The sequence below is a fragment of the Kryptolebias marmoratus genome, linkage group LG22, assembly GCF_001649575.2.
Source record: "Kryptolebias marmoratus isolate JLee-2015 linkage group LG22, ASM164957v2, whole genome shotgun sequence".
Taxonomy (NCBI): domain Eukaryota; kingdom Metazoa; phylum Chordata; class Actinopteri; order Cyprinodontiformes; family Rivulidae; genus Kryptolebias; species Kryptolebias marmoratus.
In genome coordinates, this window is record NC_051451.1 from 21170090 (window position 1) to 21194908 (window position 24819).

The window sequence follows — 24819 nt, forward strand, 5'->3', positions numbered from 1 at the left end:
GTGCAGCCGTAGGCACGGATTTGACCCCACAGGGGCCATGCGCACACACCCACACAAAAAAAAAAAGAGTGAAAGAAAGATTTTTTTCCCCCGTTTTCTAACAGAGTCAAAAACAATGGAGTTTGCAATACATTCATCATCATTCACATACATTAGCATAAAGACTGATTACTCCCCAAGGCTGAGGATCGTCTGTTCAAGTTATGAGTGCATGCCAGCACAGTTAGCATATTGTCACTGGCCAGATGAGGCCAATACCTTTAGATAAATTACCAAAACATTGACAACCTTAATGGGTAAGTGTGTTCCATATGTATGAACACTGTATCGAGTCCATTTGCTCATGCTGAACAAAATGCCAGTGTTCCTGCTTGTGTAATCATGCCTGATAGGATGTGCCTTTGTGAATTCTTGCAAGAAACTTCATTGCAATAAGTTCTGCATGGATGCCGATCCGTAGCCTGGAGCTGAGCGCATGCTTGCAGCTGTGTGCCCGTGTGTGTGTTGGAGAGACTGCCAGCCTCCGAAGAGTCTGTGTGTCACAAAGCCAGCCTGGCACTCTTTACAGGACCAACTGCCAAAGCAGGGGGCATGAAATTAAAACTCATCATCCAGGAAGGAAGGGAGAGGAAAGCATCCAAGGGAGGAGGTGGAGGAGGAAGAGGAGGCTGGAGAGGGGTGGTGGAGGAGAAACAAAGGGTAATAAAGATGCAGACAGGACACAATAGGCAATATAAAATCACCCAGGCCCAAAAGGCAACAAAAGAAATTTGTGGAATTTAGATGTCCTCTGCATTATTGATGCCTGCTGTGATTCTTCTATACCCTATATGTGGAAAAAAGACGGAATAAATATTGCAGCTAGAGCAAAACCACAAGAAAGGCCATCAACTATTGGAGAAAAAGTGCTGTTGACCCTCAGAACTTCAAGCCATATATCAACATATGTGTTGACTTGCCTTGTTGCCAGACTTACATTTGGTTTCTGTTTCTTGTGATGGCTGTAGATCACTTCACTGGTTTAGAGCTAATCAACACAGAGGCTGTGCACATCTGGTACCTACAGAAATACACATTTACACATATTCTATGTCTATGTAGCCATCTTCTCCACCAGTTTCAACTCTGACCTCTGGAAAGAACAGGAGCCCCAGAGAGGCTATGATGGATATGCCAGAAACAGGGAGTCTGCGTAAGAAAGTAACATTTATATGCTCACCTGACAATTCTGCATCCTGTAGCTGAACTTTCTTATTATTTTTTCTCTGTTATATTTTTCTGCTCTTTGCAACCCCCCCTCAAACTATTCGGTACATTGGTACAGAAGTGTTTACTGAGAAAATAACACATGCACGCTGAAACACTGCAACGCAGACACATAAACGGCTGAGAACAGTCAAGCGGATGTCCTCATCCTTCAGTTCCTATCTCACTCCAGCCGTGACCTTTCACCCCAGCTCTGTGAGTCAGGCTGGGAGGGCTCTGAGCGTGACCAATCCATTAGACTCCTCTGACAAGGATGAGGATGACATCTGAACCCCCAGAGGCAAGGGGAGGGATGAAGACCACAAACAGGAGGAGGAATAATAAAAGGCTGCAAGGCGAAGATGCTCCCTAAAATCAGAGAAATGAGTTAAAAAAATCTCTGTGCTGCCTCACTTCTCCTGTTTTATGAACATTTATTTTACTAACAATAAGCAATACAAACATCATTATTTTACACTTTTACAAAGCTGAAAATAATTTTAAGCTAACTCTAATGATTTTCATACTAAAAACCAATCCATTCCTTTCCCTGAATGTTAAAGTTCATGCAGTATTTTTCAAACTGTTAAAACTTGTATCCTCATAACTGCTACTTCCTCTGCAGTCATTCCGTCCTCAGTTTTTGCCAGAGTTTTCTGCTATATTTGTGCAGATTTAATTAACCTATGAATCAAAATGGCAGTGCAAACAATTTTCAAACATTTTCCAAATACAAGCGTTTTGTCCCAATGAGCTAAATAGGAGTTAATAGTGGCAATAACATCAGGGGTATGTGGCTCCTAGCTGGAAAAGAGAGACCTTGGCAGGAAATGAAGGAAAGAGCAGGAATGGCAGTGTTTCGGAAGGAGGTGGAGGGAAAGATGAGACTTTAAGGATGAGCAAATGAGAGTGAAAACATTTCTTTGGAATGCTTTGTCTGCACTGGCTAATATTTGTTCTTAGATTTTGCTCCCCCCCCCTTATTTGCTGTTGACAGAAAGGAATGAAAAGGCAGATAGCCAGTAGGTTACCTAGTAGCAAGACTTTTGTGCTTGTAGGCTTGTGGGCTTGTGTGTGTGCAGCCGTCGGGTTCCCAAGCAGCAGGTGGAGATTGGAGGAAGAGAAGGTTGCGTGTAAGAATCTAGTTAAGTGCTCAAAGGTTCATGAGCTAAAACTGGCTTTGACCCACAAACACAAACCTGATATAGTTAAGTGGTTAGGGCCTTTTGGCCCTGGGCTAGGGTTAGGGTCTCCTCAGGGTTGAAGGGGTCAGGGCCTTTTGGCTCAGGGGTAGGGTCAGGGTTTCCTCAGGGTTTGAGGGGTTAGGGCCTTTTGGATCAGGGGTAGGGTCAGGGTCTCCTCAGGGTTGAAGGGGTTAGGGCCTTTTGGCTCAGGGCTAGGGTCCGGGTCTCCTCAGGGTTTAAAAATAAAAATAAAAGGAAGTCCTCATGCATGCAAGAGTAACAGAAAGGACAAGAGAGAAGGATGGAGACATTTAGGTATATGATGCCAAGATCCTCTCTGTGCCCTTCCCTCACCCCTCTCCCCTCTCCCCTCCTGCGGAGACAGGGGATGAAGCAGCCTGGGTGTCTGCCTGAAGGCCAGTCTCACAGCGGGTCAGTTTTTGCAGCGGCTCTTTGATGTCTTTGTGGTGAGACGCCATGCCTCATGTCCACGCTCATTAACTTTGTCAATGACAGATCAATGTGAGCCTGCAGAATGCTGCGCTGCCTCAAAATTGCAGCCCATTTACCATTCTGAGTCTGGACGGACCTTGGCTTCACTCTGAATAAACACACAATAAAGCCAGAGACGTAGGAGAATGTTCCCTCATGATGGCACCCATTTAACAAGAAAAGCAAGAAGTATATGGCTCTACTTAACTCCGTGCACATCCCATCTTCCTGTGGCTTAGTGGTCACAGACAGCAGCCATGTCTCTTCACATCCTGCAGGTCCCTGTTTAATGATTACAAGACTACAGCCTTTACATGTTTTTGCACCCAAACGTCAGTCAGACAGATGCAACCAAGCAAAGAGTTTCATCTGTGAGAGTATTTCAGACTTGTTTATTAGAACATGACCCAAATTGTCAAGATCTGGCATCTTCAAACTCTTTCTTGGATATTTCCTCTGTTGTTTGCGTCTTGTTTTATCTGCTTTTGCAACATATTTATAGCTGAATTTCCCTGCTTTTTGACTGTCTAAATTAAATAGTTTTGAAGTCTGCCTGGTAAATAAAGTTAGTTATGAAAGGAAAAAATATAGAATTAGTGTCAAAATCTGACATCAAAGTAAAATGAGTTTTTTTTTAATGATGAGATTTATTAATGTTTTTCAAAAGATTTTTTTTAACATAACAATTTTTAGGTTTCTGTCCCACAAGCAGTCTAATGAGAAAAGGCACACAAAAATTGAAAATCGGGATCAGTCAAATTCAGTGATTATCAAGAGGAAAAACTAATCTGGCAGCTCACAGGAAAATAACCAAGAATCTGAGGATGATGTACAAAATGGCATTTGTTGTAAGATATTGGAACATAGAGTAAAAGATTTCAAGTCCAATCTTCCAATTTTGTTGGCCTGTTCGTGTGAAATCAGACACGTTTTAAAAAGCTAAAACAATGTTTAGATCCTTGTTTAGACAATTGATTCTTACTCTGAATCTTGTTTTTACAGAACATTTACATGCATGCGACCACAATAACATCAAATATGAGCAATGCTACACAGACTACAAACAAAACCATCAATTCCACTAATATGCTTCTCATTTCCTGCATGTTCTATATATTCATATGCATCTACATTTAACATAGTTTATTTTTTTATGTATTTTTTCATATATCTGCATAAACACACATACACCCACACACCCCCACACAAAACCTCATACACACAAACAGATGCAGCCAGAGAGATCATCTGAACTCTAAATATTTAAAAAGCCTATATTTCTCTGCCTGTAATTAAACCCACCGCAGCATTTCAGTGTCATATCCCCTGCATTCAGCTAATCTCTACCCCTGTTTGTCTCCTTCTTGTCTGCTGTCCTTCCTTCCTCTGTTTTGACCTTTACTTCAGTTGCCCAGAAACGGGATATTTCCACATCTTCCAAAAACAATGAAACTGTGGGAATTATCAATGTAACAACTGTCTTTTCCTTGACACCCGTGAATTCCCCTTTCTGTTATGAGCACACCACTAGAACTTCCCATTTGATCTGACTGTTCATCAAAGAAGGCTTGGCATCATTTACCAATAAGAGAAAGTAGAAATTCCTTTTATTTACTTATTTATTGGCAGGACGGCAGCCAACTCTCCTGAAAAGTTGGTTGACTTTCCTGAGAGAAGTAATGATATGTTGGGACAACCCGCAGTGCAAACACAGGAACCGTGAGTCAGCACCACACACTGTTTGGTTACAAAACTAGGGGCTTCTGTCATGCCCGGGCCTGCGGGGGATACCAGGGGTAAATCCCCTACTGCTTCCTCCCATTAGACTTTGCCCAAATCCTGCCTTTATCGCCGTGTTTGCCCTGTTGAGCTTGCTAATGCTCTCCAGCCTCTCTCACAAGGCAGGTGTTTATATGCATGTGTGAGAGTGTTTGCTTTGGCCTGCACTGTAATGCTTCCCATCCCCTCACCGTCAACAGGGAGGGAGTTCAGAGAGTAACGCAACAAAAGTCCGAGAGCAAGAACACACACTTGGAGGTTCTCGGGGCAGATGTGTTCCTGGAAAGGAGAGCAAAATGTGATTTTTGAGCCCCGGTCGTCACAGAAGTTGCATGCGTGTGTGAGCTTACAGTGTGTGTCTTGTGTGGAGTTGTAAACAAGCTCTTCTCATGAAGTGGAGATGGTCTAGAGAGAGCTGCTCTCATTTCAAACATCATTTATTTATTAAACCCCTGTGAGCGACACACACACACACACACTAACACATGCGGTGACAGAAATTCTGCAGTTTATTCCATCACGCACCAGCGATCAGCCTCATTCCCTCACCCATGTCTTTCCACCCCCTATGTTCTTCCTTCCTTTCCTTAAAAAAGAAAAAAATCAAAGAACTGTTTTGTCACCCAGTGCTGCATTTCATTCAATATTCATCTGAGAAAGAAAAAAAAAACTCATCTCACACTCAATGAATTTTCATAAACTCTGCAAGGTGCTGATTGGTAAATGAAGGGCAACAAGCTTGAGGCACATTAATGTGTGGGTGCACGCACTCACACAGACCAACAAACCCATTATCCAAGCTTCAGGCGAGAGCTTTGTTTCGTACCACTGGAATTTGACAGTGATTTATGGAGAAGGGGAGTCACACTACAACCCTGATACACACAGAAGCACAATGCAAGGTTACTAGTCCAAACATAGGCACAAAGAAAGGTTACTACACCAGTAACAAAAGCTTTACTGACAGCAGTGCATGCTGTGGTCCAGGGTCAACACCACATCAGTGCAGCCCAACGGTTAAACTCAACCAACCCACTAAATGAATACCTTAGTTTGAATTCTATGAATATAAATGTGTATGTTAACTTACTTAATGGTTCAACGATTGTTCTGGAAACTATGTGAGGCTTCGAAACAACTCAACTGCCTCTCACCAATACTGATTCAGAGTTTTATTTGCCAGTCTCTGAAGTTATTTTCTGCGGATTTACCCTTGTGAGTTTGGTGCAGCGGTGAACCCTGAGAGGTCGGACACACCCCGCCTCTCAGTGCAGGTATGGCCTCCGTAGTGCCAGGCTTTCTTGTCTTTCTGCACGAACATGTTAGATCCGCTCTGTATCTGCTAGCAATTACAGCACAGGTAAGGACATCGCATTCTTTCTGACTCATTCTGAGAGTTGAGAGAACAAGGCAGTGATGACTTCCTTGTCAGTTTGTGACTACCGTATTTAAGTCCAATGGTTGTTTCTGAAACACACACATGCAGGAGAACAAAAAATGCCAGAGGGGGAAAAAACAAAATTCCAGAGGGAATAGTTTTTGCTCTCAGCAACCACAAATAACCACAGGAAGGGGAAAAAAGGTTGTCCATAGCATGTGCTAAGAAGCAAAAAAAAAAAGCATTGATGATTCACAGACACATAGCACTGGCAATGAGTCATCACTAATAAGGTCTAATTTTGGGGTTAAACACTTGTTGAGGGTTTTGCTCTAGGGGCTGGAGGATCAAAAGCAACGCTGATTTATAAAGAAAAAAGGTGTATATATGTGCTGTAATACTGATATGGAGCAAAGACAGAAATAGTGTGTTAAGAATAGAAGGTGAACTTACTTTGAAATGCAGTCCATTTTCTAAAAATGTTCCTCTCCATTTTGCTCATTTCACCACTCTTCACTCTCTTGATGGGTGCTTAAGCTTCTGCAACAATAGCATTGATTTGTCCATGTGTTTATGTGTGTGTGTGTCTGTGAGTGTGTGTTTAGTGGAGGTTCTGAAAGCCACTCCAGGCCTCTCCAAGGCCGGGCCAGCTGCAGCTAGTTTCAAAATTCAGGTCTGGAATTTAGAAGGACGTTTGACAAAAAAACACTCCCCTGGTGTTTTTTAAAGAATGAGAGAAACAAAACAGTTTAAGTGAAAAGAACGACGAAGAAAACGAGAGTGAAAAACTGTGAAAGATGAACGCCAGAGCAGGTGTGAGTGACTGAAACAGTAGTGACATTTCAAAGACACTGGTCCATTCAGTGTTGTGTAATTGCCTTCGCTGTGGCTGTTTGTTTCTTTAATTTCCTCTTTAGAGCATTACAGCAGCTCTTGTGTTACACATTAATTATGTTTTCTCGCGGCCCCTCTCTCCCCCTCCCCCTCCCTGTTGACTGACAGCCTCTGCTGCCTCCTTGCCCAGCCTGGCTTGGAGCAGGGGAGTGGGTGATTGAATAGGCCAATAAATAGTGAAGGAGGGGTTGGTCACACCCCACGCTATTGTACCGGCGCTGTCACGCCTGACCCTTAACCAAACACATACACACACTTATACATGCGCCCACACACACATGCGCACAAGCTCGTCACACATACGCAAAGCCCACACACCCACCTTCACATCACCTCTGTCAGCCCTGACCCCGTACCAAATACCCAGGCTCCCCACCAAATGAGGCCCCGGCTATCGCCTAGCAACCAGGAAACAATGAGCTCCAAGGAGACGGAATGGGTTGCGCAAAGAGCAGGCTATTCTTCAGGGATGGAGGGAGCGATGGAGGGATGGGAGCCAAGGTGGGGAGAGGAGGGGACGAGGGGTGATGGGAATGGTGTTAGGACACATCTTTAACCATGTCACAAAGAAGGTGCCTGCCTGGGAAACAAGGCAGTGCTTTTCTAACCCGGCTGGATGTCTACGCTCGGCTCTGCTCACTTCGCTCTCAAAACTTCCACAGTTTTTCTTTCCAAGTCTGTCTCCACCTCAACAAAATGTATAAAAAAAGGTTGGAAGCAAAGTCATAAAATTGAAAGCAAAAATATTGCACAGTTTACCAATTAACCACTTCTCTACAATAAACCAAGCAGTCATTTTACTCATTTGATGGATGACACTCATATCTCGAATCTTTGACTTTACATATTTTATCTGTTTTACCCCTTCAGCCCATTAATCAGAGAGAATGTTAACACAGATAGATATCCCCCTCGGAAACACAGGTAGAAAAGTAAATAAGGATGGGATTTCAGAAGGTTCAAATGCAGCATAACATTCAGCCAATTCAGTCTCCATAGAAACAATTAGAACCAAAACTATAAAAAAAAAAATGCAATGAGAAAAATAAAACTGGTTCAGATGACAGTGTCATATTTGTTTGAGATATTTATCACATATTGATGGATGAATTTTGTTTCTGTCACTCTCCTTAGCCAAAGTCAGTAAGACTTGTTAAATGTCTCTTCTTTTCTATAATAGTCAATAGACATGGACAAGGACAAAGGATGTTTGTGTTAACTTACAGGAGGAAGAACAAGATAGTGTTGAGCATGAAAGAAGGACAGAAATTACAAATAAAAGAGTGTTGGGGAAGTGTGGAGGCTGTTTGTCACCAGTCTGTTAAAACTCTATTAGACTTAAAGGAGTTTCTGTTTCAGAACAGTTTTATTAAGTGAAAGCATTGTTTATTTTCTCTACCAAATAACCAGAGTAACTCTGGCTATATGGTACAATCTAATCACAATTAATATTGCTTTTCCTCTGGTTTCAATTATTACAAACTAAAAGGTGCAAAAAAGGCTCAAATTAGGAAATTCCTACTACTTTCTGACTTGCAACAAACATAAAATGAAATCAGTCAAACACAAAAATTTCAATGAGTTGTAATAACAATATCTATGGAAATAGAAAGATTTTAATGTTGGCAGGACAGTGGCCTAATCTGCAAAACAGAGGTAATCCCTGTCGGTGGGTCTAATGAAGGTGTCAGGGAAAGGAGGCAATAATAATGTGTGGCTTGGCAATACTGATTCATAGAGACACACACACAGTTTGAAGGATTTAAGGGGCCGGGCAGAAAGGATTTAAAGAATTGTAATGTTGCTGCTGTTGAAGTCAATCAAAGAGCATCAGACTTTGTTCAAACATCTATCTGTCACACATTCTTTTCCCTCTATAAATTCAGATAGCAAATTTATAAAGTGTTGACACACTCAGACCGCAAGCAGGTTGTACCAATAGAAATGCTGAATGATTTTGTGTGTCTGCTATTGATTTCTGGCCTGAAGTGTTGCTCTGCTTAAGGTATCTGACCTTCTGTGGCCTGTAAATATCAGCAAAGGTCTCCGGTATAATGTATTAGACAGAGGAATGCTATAACTTACATCCTTTGAAAGTTTTGTGTGTATGTGGGTCTTTGTGGACTGTCTGGATTTCGTGGGAACTGTTTGCATCTCTAGATTTGGCCAGGGTTGGGGTTCTTCTATTCTACAAGCCACGGTTATGTGCTGGGTAATATCTAATTCACTAACACCAGACCCGAGGAGACCCCTCCAGCCATCACCTTGATCTCCATATGAAAGGGTCTGCAAGCTCATTATGACAGCCCAAGGCTCATCAGGCCTTCCACTGCTGGGGTCTTTTATAAGCCAGAGAAGATGGAGAAATTCAGCCAGAAGGGAAAAGGAGCTCTCGTATTGGGCCGTCCATCCAAGCAGCCAGGTGTTAAAGATACAGATAAGCTACGAGAGGAAATATCTGACGGGGAGGAAAGGGAAGTAATAAGGTAGGCAGGACAAGGTAGATGAGAGGGAGGAGGTGAGTTACAGTAAAAGGGGCAGAGGGGAGATGACTGAAAGAAAGCTGACAGAGGGAGGAGGCTCTTCTGCTCCTATCTCTGCACACAGTTTCATCCTCTGTAGGGCCCCTGTGTCGCCCAGGCCTCTTCCAGTGGAGTCCGGCTTTGAAGTGATAATGGGGCCTTTGGCTGATGCTCTGTTGCAGGTGCCCCTGACTCCCTCGGCCTCTTCGTCTCCCAGCAAAGTCACATAGATGAGAGGAGATGAGAATCCTTTCAAAGTCTATAGGAAAGGCAAATCTTTCTTCTCTACTCCTTTTTTTTCTTACTTTTTCTCTACCAACTCCCTGCTACCAGTCCAAAATACATTTTCCAGTTTAAAAGGTAGAGGGAAACTCTTGAGCTAAATATTTATTTAATAAATACCAGAAAAATACATTATCTTCCTCTTTGGTTCCAATTTTATTATTTCACTGCTTGGCTTTTCATCCTTTCATCTTTCCAGCTGTGCCTTCCTCCTTCTCAATCAATAGTGCTTCCCCTGTCTTTGCTCTCTTTGAGGTGTCTGAGTGGTCTGGCAGCTAAATACACACATGATTCTGGCACCATCTCAGACTGTAACACTCATTTCAGGAAGCTTTGTTTGGGTGTGGCAGGCGTGCGCATGTGTGTGTGTGTGTGTACTCCTGGCTGAAACAGCAGGGGAGAGAAATCGATTCTGTCCCCCAGCGGTTCCTTGTTAAACTGAACAAATCTAAGAAGGAAAGACACCACCCTGCACAGAACCCCATACTGTTTCTCACTAAAGGGAAAAAAATATCTTCACAACACACATACTAATGAAATCACAACTGTGTGCAGTGATAGCAGCAGGAGAGTGTTGTGTGAGAAATGCAATATTGGAAACAGAAATGGCATTTGCGCTGGAATTGAGATTTTCCTTTTTGCTTCGCTCACTGACCCAGTGAGGCCAAAAATGTCTTTTTACTGAAATAGAGGCAGTCCACTAACCAAAGTAGGCAAGTGTTATTTGATTTCTGATAGCCAAAGACAGCTGAGGAAAAAGTGGATGGTACAAAGGCTTGTGACAAAAGGCTTTATTTGAATCAAACATGTAAAACAGTTTGATAGGACTGAGTGTTTCCCAGGTGGCATACATTTCTTTGTATTTGAATTTCGCTGAGAAAATAAACATTTGCACATGACTCTCAACAGGGAATAACCAAACTACGAGCAAACAGGGTCAGATTTATGCAAAAGGATTAGTGTGAAATGTTTAAAAGACTCAAAATAACTATTGTTTGTTTGACAGTCAGTATAATTTCTAAAAAGATCAGAAATGTTGTTAAATTTCACTCGCTATGGTAACTGATTTAAATGCTGATCACACGTTTGCTCATGTTTTATTTGAGTATGTGTGAATTATTTAGGAAAAACTATAAAAAATAAATATATGTAAATACATATTTGGCCTTTTTGCTATAAAATGCAGTAAATAATAGATTGCCTTTGATATTTTTGAAGTACTAAGAGAATTTTAAGTACATACCTTATGAACTACTGTCCTCTCACACATGGACTGGACATGCTTGAACAATTTGAATTACTCTGGTTTAGACGAGGGAATGCCATTATTTAAAAAAAAAACAGGTATGCTGGAATCAAGTATCAGTTTTTTTTATTTAGTCTTCTTTCAGAGTTTGCTGCCAGCTTACTAAGGAGACTTGCATATCTTAACATACAAAAGAAACCGGGAAAGTAAAATGTTTGATTTCACAAGGGTTTTTTGTCTAATTAATGAGAAAAAAACCTAGATTAATCAATTGCTTTAGATTAATTTTATAGTGCTCAATGTGTGATAGATATTAATACAATAATAGAATACATGTACTTTTAGCTGACCTGAATTTATGAAAAAACTTGAGTTTACATTTTTTACCAGTTTATTTAAACATTTCTTCAGGAATTCCCAGAATGTTAACCAAGGTGTTTCAGTCAACAATTTAACTAAATGTAGACTTTTTGAACCATGTGTCAAATAATTGCTTGATGATATGAACTTTTAAAAACTTTTTCTGAGCGTTACACAGCTATTGTCCTACATGCAAGTGTGATGCATAAATGAGTTCTACTGTGAATTTTATCTCTGGTAAAACTATAGAAATGAGGTGCATTGTAGGTGGAAAACTTAACAGCTAAAGGGAAAAACAGAAGTTCACTCAGAAAGTCTAATTTCGAGGAAAAGCAAGCTTTACCTATCACATATTTAAACCAATAAACCAGTTAGCTGCTTTCCCTATTAGCCTCCACAATCTAAACCTCATTAACCTCACTGCAGACTAAACAACATCTTTATGTAGCCCTGGCTCTGTAGCCTGAGGAGTCTCAATAACAAAGAGCCTGGAGGTACAAGTATAAATCTCTCACAATGGACCTGCTCACCACAGACAGAGAGGAGACACACACATATGCATGAACACACAGAAATGTAGCCAGAGGGAAGAGGAAGGAGTTCAACCGAGTCTCTCCTTCCAGAGGATAAAGGGATGTATCCAAAGCCTGTAATTACATATACACACAGAACTAAAAATCCAAAAATCTCTTTCCATCCATTACACCACACTTTCCCAAGCAATGGGATCAAATTTTGTTTAAAAAATATAAGGCGCTTTTTCAACTCTCAACTCTTTTTTTTTTTCTTCTCTGTGTCTTCCGCCTGTAAAGAAATGGTAAACAGTCAGAGTTTGAGCCCCACAGAGCAACTAATCAGGAGGATGGGTGGGGTGGGGGTATGTGCTCTGTGGCATTTTGTTGGACATGTGTGTGTGCATGTACACATGTGTGGGTATGTGAAAGCATGATTTGCTCTGCAGTTTGTTTGTTTGTTTTATTTGTAAATCTTTATCAGGGCCCAAGGCCGAGGGGTCTGGCTGGAACAGTCATTTACTGTATGTGTGTGGGTTCAACGGACATGTGGGGGTAGTTTTGTGTGTCTTCCTGCTTTGCAGGATGTTAGGAAGGACTTTTCAGCCCCCCCACCCCTCTCCCCTCCCCACCCATGAGATGAGAGTTAGTGTGTTTGGGTCTGCTTGGGTTGCTTCCAGAGCTGAGCTCCAGAGTCTACAGTCCAGACCCTAACAGCTCATAACTAGAGATTACACACAAATACAGAATTCTGACTGCAAAGCACCTCACACACGACACTTGCAGATGAAGATCCAGAGTAGATAGGGTAAATCGCAACTCCAGATTTTAAAATGATGAGATGGAGAGAACTGAGTGAGAGAAACACCCAAAGCAGGGAGTTAAACAAGCTGTGTGTCTTATTCTGATTACTACATTCATACTCCATATACCTCAAGTGTATGTGGACATATGGCCACTAAGCATGTGCTCAAATATACCCAAGTTGGCTTACCTAACAAACACCCCACTGGCTGTTATTCCTGGAACAGGACTGCAGCATTCCTCAAACCCCTGCTTTTAGATTTCAAGGAGTGAGTGTATGTGTGTGTGTGCATGCGGGGACACGAGGGTAGCCTTTTCTATCGTTTGTGTCAATTCCAATCTGGAGGCGGCTCAGCCAGCCGTCACAGAGGCAAACTGTAGGCAGCCGCACAGAGAGGAAGAAGAGGAGGAGGAGGGTGTGTGCGTGTAGGCGTGTGTGTGTGTGTGTGTGTGTGTGTGTGTGTGGGGGGGGGGGGGGGTACTTTTTCTGCAGCTCTGCAAGTGAATTCCCTGTGTGTGTATACTCATGACGGATCTAGACCACACTGTGATGTCTTATTCATGCCGTATCAATTCATAATGACCAGACGAGTCCCAAGTGGGACGATGTTCACACGCACGCGCTCACAAGAACGTGCACGTTTATGATTGAGACGGTCATCGCAGTACAACTTGTGTTTGTGTGTGTATGTGTGTGTGTGTATGTGCATATTTTCTTTTATGAATATTTAGAGCATCAGATGTGTGTATGTGCAATACCGGACGTGAGTACACAGACCACTGATGTCCTAGAGCTTTAGTGTGAAATTTTAACAAGCCACAATAAATCCATTCAATTATTCATGAGGAAGGACATCACATCATTATGAAATATAAACACTGCTGTTTCCTCTCAGCTTTTGCTGCATCGCTGCTCCCCTCTTGTGCACCTCTGACCTGCTCCCTCTTCCTTTTTTACCTTTGGTCTTCCTCTGTTCCTTTGGTCTTATTTTTTCTTGCTCCCATTGTGCTGCGGTGGTGAATTTTTCAGATGGCAGAGTGGTTTTCAAATTACCCCCTTTTGGCTTCCGCTCTCCTCACATGGTTTGGTCTGCATTTCTGTCTCACACACGGTCCGACTCGTAAAGAAAACAGTGACAAGCCATAAAAGCCACTTTTACCAGCTGACAAGGGCAGGGGTAGAGCCGGGGGCTTGAGCCAAGGAGTTACCAGCTATTTTTTTGGTTGGGCCACGAAAGGTCATACCCATTCAAAAGCTAATATAAAATCTACTCTTGTTACTTAATTTGAGTTGGAACATAAGGAGTAAGCCAGTTTCTGCCAAACAGCAGAAAAAGCAAAACAACTTTCACTTAATTTAAGTGGTACACAGGAAAGCAAATATTCATTTTGCTTGCTTCCTCTCTCTTGCTTACCTGTGCAAAATTCAAGGCGCACTGCTGAAAAAAAACAGGCTCTGATTATTTTTATAAAAATATACTTGTCTGCACTGAAAGAAATGTCTGAGACTTTCAACTGACTTACAATGGAAAAAAGTACAGTTGTGCTCATTAATCTAGTGAATTGGCAAAGTTTTCTACTAGACCTAATAGGTCCACAAACTAACATTTTTCTCGCATATCCACACAATCAAACACCCGACTGAACCACAGAAGAAAAGCACAACCCATCTGCTTGAAAAGAAGTTTTAGACAAATGATAGCGAGTTACTCCATAATTGTCTTCTGCAACAATACAGCACTACTGGAGTCAATGAGACTGACCTGGAATCTCAAGCTTCTGAAATTTTGTTGAGTCAGGACTGATAAATTTACCTCTTTTCTGTGAGAAACAGATTTCAGCAAGAAAGAAACAACAGTGAGAACCTGTGACTTTGACTCTGACTAACCAAGCATTTGTTTTATTGTGACTGCAAAATTTTATTAACAATTGCAAACATAAATACTGTTTTCTATTAAAAAACATATTGTTTTTAATATGTTGTTGCCTTGAAATACATGTCTTAAAATCATCCTACATAATAAAAATAAATTTCCATGAGAATTGTTTGAATTGTATTTGCTGTGCTTGTCTCTGAATTCTGAATGGTGAAAAAAAATATCGCTCTTCATTGATCCCTGTAGTCTTTGTTTTCCAGAAAACAGATCCAGTGTTGATGTTTTTTCTATTGTACAAGAACCCCACTTTTTAGATTTAGATATAAAAATCAGGATAAATCATATTATAAATACATGTCAGGAAAAATACACATGAGGCTAAGCAATATTAAGAATAAAAAAATCAGAATTTGTAGTTTTTAGGAAGGTTTTTTCATCTTTTTTTGTATTCACAGTGTCTGTGGATAGCTGAACTCACTGAGGTCTGAGACATCAGTGTTTATGAAGTACTAGACAAATCACAGTCAAGAAATCAGGATGTCTGCCACTGATGGCACAGAAACCTTCTGATGAAGATGGGTTGCCATGGGGACGGCTGCCAAGTGGGCGCCCAAACTGTGCTCAAAGGGGGGGAGATCTAGCGTACCGAGGCAGGTCATTCATCAGCAGAGACAAAGACAGGGAAATGACAAGACCAGTTTGGAGTATTACCAGCCTGCCAGATGCACACACAAGCTCAACATTTAGGAGCAGTTATGAAGAAAAAAAAAACACACACACATTCACATCAGTCTTACAAGCAGTCGTACAATATAAGTCAAAATAGCCAATCTGATAGTTTTGTGGCACAGAAAGTCTTGGAAAACCACTGAGTTTGCAATGCAATCAAACTGAAGGTGAAAAAAAGAGAATAAAATACTGTTTACTGAAAAATAAACTGTTAAACAAGTAGGAATACTGTGACAGAGAGATGATTTATAGGTTTAATGATAGTGCCCATTATTTATTCTAGACCTCCTTCCCCTGAAACGCTTCTTTCTTCTCACACTGAGCTACTGTTCCCTAAGCATCAAGCAATCAACAAACACAAAACACAGCATCCCTCCAACACAAGCACAGAGAAAGCAGCTTTGCATCGACACATAGCTGAAAATACTTTTATCTACAGTCAAAGCCATAGAAAGAGTGTAATCCCTTGTGCGTGCAAACTGTCCACACATCAGCACACAGAGATGTAATTATAGCCTTATTCTGTGTGTGTGTTTGAATCTAATTATTAATATTTGCATTTTACCTCTTCTTTGCTCTCTCCTCTGTGTGTTCATATATTTGTGTGTCTCAACCAGTACTTTAATGTGTGTGTTTTGGGTTTGTGTACATCAGGAAACCTGTTGCCAGGCATTAACTTGAATCTAAAAAATGAAGGCTCTCCAAGGAGGATGAGACACGCCCCCACCCCCCACCTCCAAACCTTTGCCAGGATTTCCTCAGCTCCCTTGTAGCGCAGGTATTACCACACCCTTCTTTATACCTCCCGGGGAGAAAAACAAGGGAAATCCTCTCCTAACCATCCCTTTACACTATGTTGGCCATTAATGAAAGCAAAGCCCCTGTAAATAAACCTGTCTTGTTGCCTGTGTTTGTTTGTGGCGGCAAGGAGCAACACAATAATCAGAAACCGCAAAATACCTCTTTACCTCCTCCACCCCCAAACTTCCATCCTGAGTAGCGACCAGATGCTACTCCCTGGGGGCAGCTATCAGGCTAACTGCTCTCCACTCCTCCAAGTCTGCTCACCTATGCCTCTTTTTCCCTCCATCTCACAGTTCTTCCTTCCGCCAGCTCTCCCACCGCGACAAGACACTAATTACAACCATAGATGAGCAGATTACAGATCTTGAAAGCGCAGTGGAAGTGGGATGAGGAGAAGTCAAGGGTGGTAAGATGGGGCCAACAGGTCGTTAGTGGTGATGAATGCAACTCTATTTTCACTGTTATTGTTCTCAGCACCTCTCGCCTCCGCACCACCTTTCCCATGCCTCCTTGTTGATGCCATCCATCACAGGCGGCTTTAACTAACTCTAACTATCTCTAATCATCTCCAATCAATTCCAATTATCTTCCCTCTGGCCCTCATGCATCAGTGTCTCTGCATCTCTCAGGAAGAGGCAAAAACACAGGGGTGAACATGGATGGAAAAGCTCCTAAAACGCTAAGCAAGACACGTAACTCTGAAATACATTTGTGTATTTGAATTCTCTTGTATTAGAGAAGAGACACTACATTTTCACCCCAAAATAGTTACTATAAAGCAATTATTTCTAAATAAGACAATGTTTTTTCTCTTGCTAAATTTTATTAAGACCCCTCTTCCAAGTCAGTGTTCCAGAAACAGCACCTTCATTAATTCTCCAGCTTCCTTTTGTAGCAAAAACTCATTAAGCAGATAGCTTAATGACTGTGTTTAAAAACTCCCCACAAAACAACAACAATCCACTGTTCATTTCACCATCAGCCTTTTATTAACTCAGTAGCTTTGCCTGTTAAAGTTTAATGAAAGACACAATCTCATAATCTGCTATCCCTCGCTCGTCCGTCCCCTTTGCCCTTCTTTCTGTTTGTCTTCTCAGCGGGATGTCTATGACAAATAGCTACTTTGTTGTACAAGTTTCCCCTGAAAACCCTTGCTCTAGAATGAGGACAAAAAAGGGAGTAGGGGAGAGAGAGAGAGGGTGTAAAAGTACAAAAAAAAAATGAAAGGGGGAGCAATTAATCCTGACTCCAGGAAAAGAAAAAACATCTGGGGAAGTGCTCCACCTGAGGGCAGTGGGCTTTCACATTAACCTTACTTGTTGGGATCATAAAGGCATAACCCATTAAGCCCCTGTGAGCTCTTTGAGCAAGTGCAAAGGCACACAAAAACAGACTCTCTCCCTCTGTCTGCCCGTCTCTTCCCTTCTCGCTGCCGCTCTCAGACACACTTGCACAAATGCACACAATATAAAAAGCTGCAAAACTCTTTCTCTCGGAGACGAAAACCTTTAAAGTCCATCAAAAGCTGCTGGCAGGAGCAAGACAAGACTGTAACTTAATCATATCAGACTTTAACCAGAAGCCCAGGTGCGACTCAGACACCCCGGCCTGGATTTGAGAAACACCTTGGGAAAGAACTTTGTCTTCTGCTGCTGCTTAAAAAGAACTGGAATTCTTTGGCAAAATATTGTCTGTCAATCAATCACCGTAAAAACTGAATTATTGTTAATTTCACGACTGTTGACTTTACATTTGTTTAAACTGTTAAATGTCTGGCACTTCAGAAGGTCCATGAAAAATCTCTGTTATTCAGCCAAAGATGAACAAATTAAGATAAACACAGACACAGTTAAGCAATTTTAAACACTGTCTTTTGCCAGAATGTGGCAGAAAAACCAGTTTTGGGTTTAAAATAATGACCATAAAGTTTGACTGGATAAAAGAGGGGAGCTGCAATAGCACGGCCCTTTGGCTGCTGGCAAAGCCAACTCCAGATGGGATAATAACACTTTTTCAAGGCCATCCGCTGGTCTGGAAGGGTTTCGGCCTGCTCTGCATCTCTTTTCTGCTAGACAGATAACTCGGCGCAGCTCGGCGTGTGAGAATCTTGACAAGGTTATCCTCACCCTAAAGGAAGAGGCATGGACCTAAAGTTCTAGCGACTGGTTGTGGCATAATGATGGGTGACGGGTAGGGGTAGTTGCAAGGAAGTGACAGATAGATTCAAGATGGTGTTGAACATCAAACAAAAGGACAAACAGATGGAGAGCTGAGGCATGGGTCATTGGTTGGTAGAACTACTATGAAGATAGGCAGGAGGGAAATGATTTTTCCATGTCCTGCTGTTTCATTATTCCCAGATGCTCCAGGTAATCTGAACTGAACAGGGAGCTAAATGATCAGCCAGAAAAAGGGACACTGATTATCCAAAAAGAAAGAAAAGAAAATTTGAGCCTTGCTACAGATGGAAAATAAAATTTAGCATTTCTTTGGGACTGTCTAACTGCATGAGGCGAACAAGTGGAATGATGTGTGGGTGTGTGACAGCATGGGATTGGTCTTTAAATGACACAAAAACTCTAACGACATATTTCATTCATATGATAGAGATGGAGTCTACTGCCGGAGTGAGCTTTGGGGATTTGATGTAAAATGACCTCTTTAAGTAACACAGACAGTCTTTCACCTGGAACTCAGTTCAAAGTCATTTAGAGTAATGCATCCCTTAGCTCATGTCACATCAGCACCCTGTTACCAATGATTCTCATGACTAACCCAGAGAAACTGCAGATGATTTGGCAGGAAGTTCCGTCAATGTGCAAAGAACAATTCATTTTCTCTTAATATGACCCGACACACTAATAACTCTCAATGAGTCTCTTCCAGCGAGTGCAACTGAATCCTAATTGTTCTTTAATTGTGTTTAAACCAGAATCGGACTGCAGCCAACATTCATCAGACCGACATATCTAAGCAACAGGTGGGAGCTTTCAAAACAATGAAAGGACAAAGGGAGATGACATGCGTGCTGACAGAAATGAGAACGTAATTGTACAACTCATCCGATGTAAAAAAAAAGCAAATGTACTTACAGTCGAGAAAGGGCAGGGTTCTTCTGAAACAGCAACTCTGGAAGCTGCTGCAGTTGATTACGGTTCAGTCGCCTGCAGCAAAGAAAAGGTTCGATCAGCCAGCGTGTTTGCATGTGTGTCATAGGTGTGCAGGCGGTGAACAGCTTATTCTAGGTACCAAAGAATCAGTTTAGCCACAGGGTATTGTGTTTCAATGTGATCTGAATGTCACATAAATATCCAACTGAAAGTTCAGGGGAATTAATTTGCTTTTCAGAAATGGTGTCGTAAATTGTCTTTGTACAGTTAAATTACAATGCTGCACCTTGTGGAATTCAGTATTCTGCAGACCTTCCCAGAACAACCAAAAAACTGCATTTCCATTTAAATTAAACATTTACATCTCACAGTTATGTAAACACGAACACATTTTCAACTGGAGCGAATTGTCAAAACAAGAGAAATGTGTTGAGCAAGTTAAAGCCCAGGGAAGCATCGACAGGACTGGATGTTGGCAACATGGACTCCATCAAACAAATAACATCCAAGACTGGCAGGCTTTATGCAAATACAACAATCAAGTCAATGAGGAACAGACTGTTGCTAATCTTTTGGAAACCACAACTCTCCCCACTCTGAAAGGCCCTTTGGAGGCACACAGGAGTGAATGCACTGGCAGAGAAAGGCTGCAAATGTGATACGCGGGTCGCTGCCATGCCTTCAGACAAAGTTTGACAGATGTTGAGACTTGTGCCCCTCACTGTATATGCTGAAAAGAGTGCTAAGCTAGCTGAAATGAAGATCCAGAGAATATTATACATGAACTGTGCACTGCTGAATTCCCACTGAGTTGTACCTGCTAGTGGGTTAGTGGCTTTTACATTTAGAAGAAATGAGCCACTTAATTTCCACATTGGTCTGGCAGATGAAATTGTCTACCCAATATTTGTTATGGCTTGAAATGGAGGAAAAGAAAAGGCAAACTCCATGGCCTTAAGATTGGTAACATAGCTGGTAAATGTTGGTTTCAGATCAGAGAAAATTATTTTATATGTTAACCACTGTGTCTGACTCTTGAGAGCGAGTCCATAAAGTCATCTGCTGGGCAGGTTCACATGTGGCTACAACCACTGACTTACTAATGAGCTGGTTGAGGTGTGGTTGATAGTGTTTGTCTATGTGTTTTCCCAGCAGCTTTACAAGCTGTCGAGGAGTCCTGGTGCTGCCCAGATGAGCCAAGATCTGCGGTGTGGAAGGCCTTTTAAGCCCACACATCCCACTGAGGGCATTCCTGTCAGGCAAAGCTAATAAAAAAAACACTCCCAGCCCAAACTGTACTCTCTCTCCACTACCCAACCACAATAGATGGACAGGGGAGTGCCTCAGTCTTGATACAATCGGTTCCTACTGGTAATCTCATTACCCACATCTAATACAAGTAATAAAAACATAACAGCAGGGGGTGTTTTTCTTCTTTCAAGTTCAAATTCAAGATAAAGAAATGGCAGCCTGTCTGCAGAAAAACCCTAGGTGCTACTTACAGCCGCTCCAGCTCCTTCATGTCATCAAATGCCCCTCGCTCGATCACTGTAATCTGATTCTCCATCAGCTGCCTGCAGAAAAGAACACATGGAGAAATATGTGACTTTCAGAGTCTCACAGCTCTAACAAGGTATAGTAAGCTTTAGGTGAGAAGTCTGACAGAATGTAGTATACTCCACTTTTCACTTTTCACTTTCCCTCTCTATCACACAAACACACACCAATAAACACACACACACACAGATCCAGGGCAGTGGTATGGACTGAGGGCACAGTGTGGAATCTTGGCTAGGAAGTAAAGAATAGCAGCCAGGAAAGTTTCCAAGGTGGCTCAGAAAGTGTGAGTCTGGGCTCTAGTGTGGTCCGAAGGGGCATAGCAGCTTGGTGGAGACGAGACGAGACGAGACGAAAGCAGGGGTGGGGGGTCATAGTGTGAGGTGAGCTTCACATTTTTTACAAGTGGTCAAAATAAGGGAAAGCATGCTTGTGCTGTTGATCAAACACAAAGAGATGCACACAAACACAGTATGAACACACTTTTCTTAACTATAAGGCTATAGCTTTTACACTGGGTGGTGTTAGAAGTGTTAAAATAACACAAAGTCAGGAAGGAGAGAAAAGTCTCCAGCAGCATTAGAAGCAACAAGACCTTTCCTTCATTACGTACACAACTGTTTTTCTGTTGAACCCCTCATGTCTCCTGTGAGGCCACAGTGCGCTGTAACTCAGCAGTCCAGGCTTCCTCCCAATCGAATATAAATGCTAATCACTGTTCACACTCCATAAACATGGAGAGAAAAGGGCAATTCACTTCATATCTCTGTCTCATGAATTTAGATGGAAGTGAGGGAAAAAAAAGATAATACTTCTCAATTGGGAAAACTTTTTAGTCGACAGCTTGGGGGCATGTGGCCTGTTTTTCTATCAACTTTATTTCTTTTCTATTGTTTTGAATTTCTCACAGACACACAAAACATACACATAGAGACTTTGCTCAATTACAAGAATCAAGAATCGAATCAAAGGAGATCAGCAGTGTTGATTTTAGCCTGACAGACGAGATGGGAGCTGACTGTCAAGATAAATCTGTTTGTTTTTTGTTGATTTTTTTTTCTTTTCTTTTCAGGGTTGACCAGGGGTCAGCAGGATCAGAGGTCAACTTGACGTTAGATTTAATGCTGCAGCCCTAAAGTAACACACATATTACATGATATACATTGTTGGCTGATCTCCAAAGTTTTAGCGGTCAGCTTGCATTTTTAAGTGCGGTGTGGGCAGTTTGAAAGAATCAGCTGCTTTTACAAGAAGGGAAATAGTTTACTCCTCCTGCAAGAAGTCGTTTCCTTCGTACTTGCTCGTGACAAGCTGGCGACAAGAATTCACTTAATCTCCATATGGAGTGTGAAAGGTGGTGCAGAAAAGGGGGGCAAACAACAGGAGGGGACAGTGAGAGGTGAGAGAAATACTAGGAAGGAACAGAAAGAGGACAGAGGGTTGGGCAAAATAGCAATGAGGTTTGAAAATAGTTCAGCTTTGCAGGGGAGGAAGAAATTATGTTCAGCTCGTCTTACATTTCAAACATGTTATGGTCTACACAGCTTCCTCTTACGCAGTGTTTTTAAAACCTAAAGCATTACTTACACACACTGTGTACACACACAGAGACTTTTATAGCTACTTTATAACCTGAAGTCATAAGTGCTTTGTAATTATACTGCTGAAGGAGTCAATGACTTCACCTGAATGTGTTAACTGTGCCTAGAGCATTTCGGAGCAGTGCTTGTGTGCACCTTTCATGTTGATGGGAGGGAACAGAAGGAGCATGAGTATGTGTGTGTGTGTATTTAAGGGACAATAAGTGCAAGTACAACAAGTGGGATACGGCAAGAGAGAAGTCCATTACATCGCTTGCCACAGTCACTCAGTAGCTTAATGTACTTCTGAGTGGGACTCTTGATGAAAGTGTCGCCACTTCACTGGGTTTATGGTAATCTGAGCAGCAAGTCAGTGGAACTGCAAGCTGCAAGATTACATACAGATCAGGTATGCATGATGGGATAAACACTGACATGCTCCACCTATTTAAAGAAACATTCATAATTACAAATAAATACAAATAAAGGAACTTACAGAACTCTGAGGTACTTCAGACCTGTGAAGTCACTCTTGGTGATGCGTGTGAGGTTATTTCCATTCAGCTCCCTGCAAAAAGAGACACAGAAACAATTAACAAATCATTAGTTTTCTTCCTCAGGACCCTTTTCACCTGTTGACTATAGAAACAACAATGACATGAAGGAATCTTTGACTTTTGATACATGAAGCCCATTCTTATTACACACACTTCTGGTACACAGGTATCAAAAACAATGTGAGTTCAGCATTTTGGAAAAAAATACTATTGGTATAATGCAAACAAATGTCTTTGATTTGATGAAATGCAAATTTATGTGATTTTAAATGCACCGTACACTGCGGGCAGAAACAGGAAGGTCATGTTAAAGGGAAGTTCAGGCTCGGTTATAACTCCATTGGGGAATATTAAGGAGTCCTGGTAAAAATGGAGGCCACATTTAAGCTGCCTGTTTGCCTTTCTGTTCCAGTCCTCCTCCCACCAACATGCCCCTGCCCATTTCTATCTACCATGTCCTTCTACAATTGCTGGGGATTAGCAGGAGCCAGCAGAAGGGATTTAGGGAGGGCTGCAAGGCCAGAGAGCTAAGTGCAGTAGATGTAATGGGAGCAGACTCCCTGCTGAGAGTTGGCTATCAACGAGAGAGAGAAAGAAGACACAAAATAAGAGAAAAGCAGATGTTTTTAATTAAGCTTTGTTTTGTAGTGTCAGACAATTATTACTTTAAAAGCATTGCATATTTAACTCTCAGGGCTGCATATTGAACTGTATGTGGGAAACATGTAAGAGGGATTTGTATTAAATTTGTTGCGGTTGCGGAAAAGCCTTAGTAGCAAATTGTATTTTCCTGATAGAATAAAAACAAAGATACAACACAATGAAATGCATGAAAAAATACAAATTTTCTCATTTTGATGCAGTTTGTAAGTATTATGTATCCACCCTTCTCTGAACCCCCAAACCATTCAACTCAAAAGCAAAAAAAAAAAAAAAGAAAACTGGCTTGAAATCTACACTGAAGCACAGGTCTCTTTCCCTCAGTCGCTTTCTCGTCTAATGACCACTCGAGGGACTTAAGCGCTATGCGGTACGAAAGAAAATGGTCATTACTGACAGATGGTGTATGCATGTGCATGCACGTATGTGTGTGTGTATACACAGGTGCATCGACAGGCAGAGCAACACAGCCACGGGAAAATAAATAATGGACTGGGCTTCATTAGCCTGGGCTTCGGTACGTACATGTGGTGCTCATTACAGGTGCTTACGCAGATACACACACACACACTGACACATTCTTCTGGATTTCAGTGTCTTATCTTCAGGGTGGTCATTCCTGATGTTACTCAGAGGACATTAAAAAAGAGAAAGATAGAAGATGAGGAAGGGAAGAGAGGAGGAGGTAGTGTATATGTGGAAAAGTGACTCACAAGTAAACAACTGAAACATTGTTCTTCTTTAAGCAATCAGACCTGTAGTTTTATAAGTGGTCCAAAGTTGACATATTGAAGTTGTTATGCAAGAAGATTTTATTTTCTGTTGGTTAAAGTAGGTGACTCAAGTTCTGGGAAAGCATCTTCAAGAAGGCTTTGACACTTGGACTAAACTCAAATACCTTCAGCAGCCTGGGATGGTTCAACTAATCACGCTAAATATGCGGATCCGCAGAATCTACACTTTTTGGGAGTTCTGTTTTCTGGCAAACACTTTGCAGTACTTTCTACAGTCTTTGTAGTTGCAAAGAAGCCGAGGATGAAGATAAGCAGGATAAAAGGTGATTTACTAAATTTACAAGATCATCATTAGCTCAAAAAGTTTTTAACAAATCAGGTTTTACCCATGCAGCTCTAGAGTTTACTTAAGCAGTACTTGTCTTTGTGTTTATTCCATTTAAATAGGGTCAAAGTAAGCCAAAGTCATATACAATTTATCAAAGGACAAATGTGCTATTTATTAGCTTCAAC

General features: G+C 41.6%; 1 protein-coding gene across 4 annotated transcripts in view; it reads right to left on the minus strand.

The window, feature by feature from the left end:
• Window positions 1-24819, minus strand: part of slit1a (slit homolog 1a (Drosophila)) — a 75862-nt gene that overhangs the window by 42626 nt on the left and 8417 nt on the right. For all 4 annotated transcript variants that reach the window (XM_017412974.3, XM_017412973.3, XM_017412976.3 and 1 more), the window contains exons 2-4: window positions 22852-22923; window positions 20721-20792; window positions 19201-19272 (exon numbers count right to left, since the gene is read on the minus strand). In XM_017412974.3, the coding sequence (XP_017268463.1) occupies window positions 19201-19272; window positions 20721-20792; window positions 22852-22923 (216 nt within the window). The remainder of the gene's footprint in view (window positions 1-19200; window positions 19273-20720; window positions 20793-22851; window positions 22924-24819) is intronic.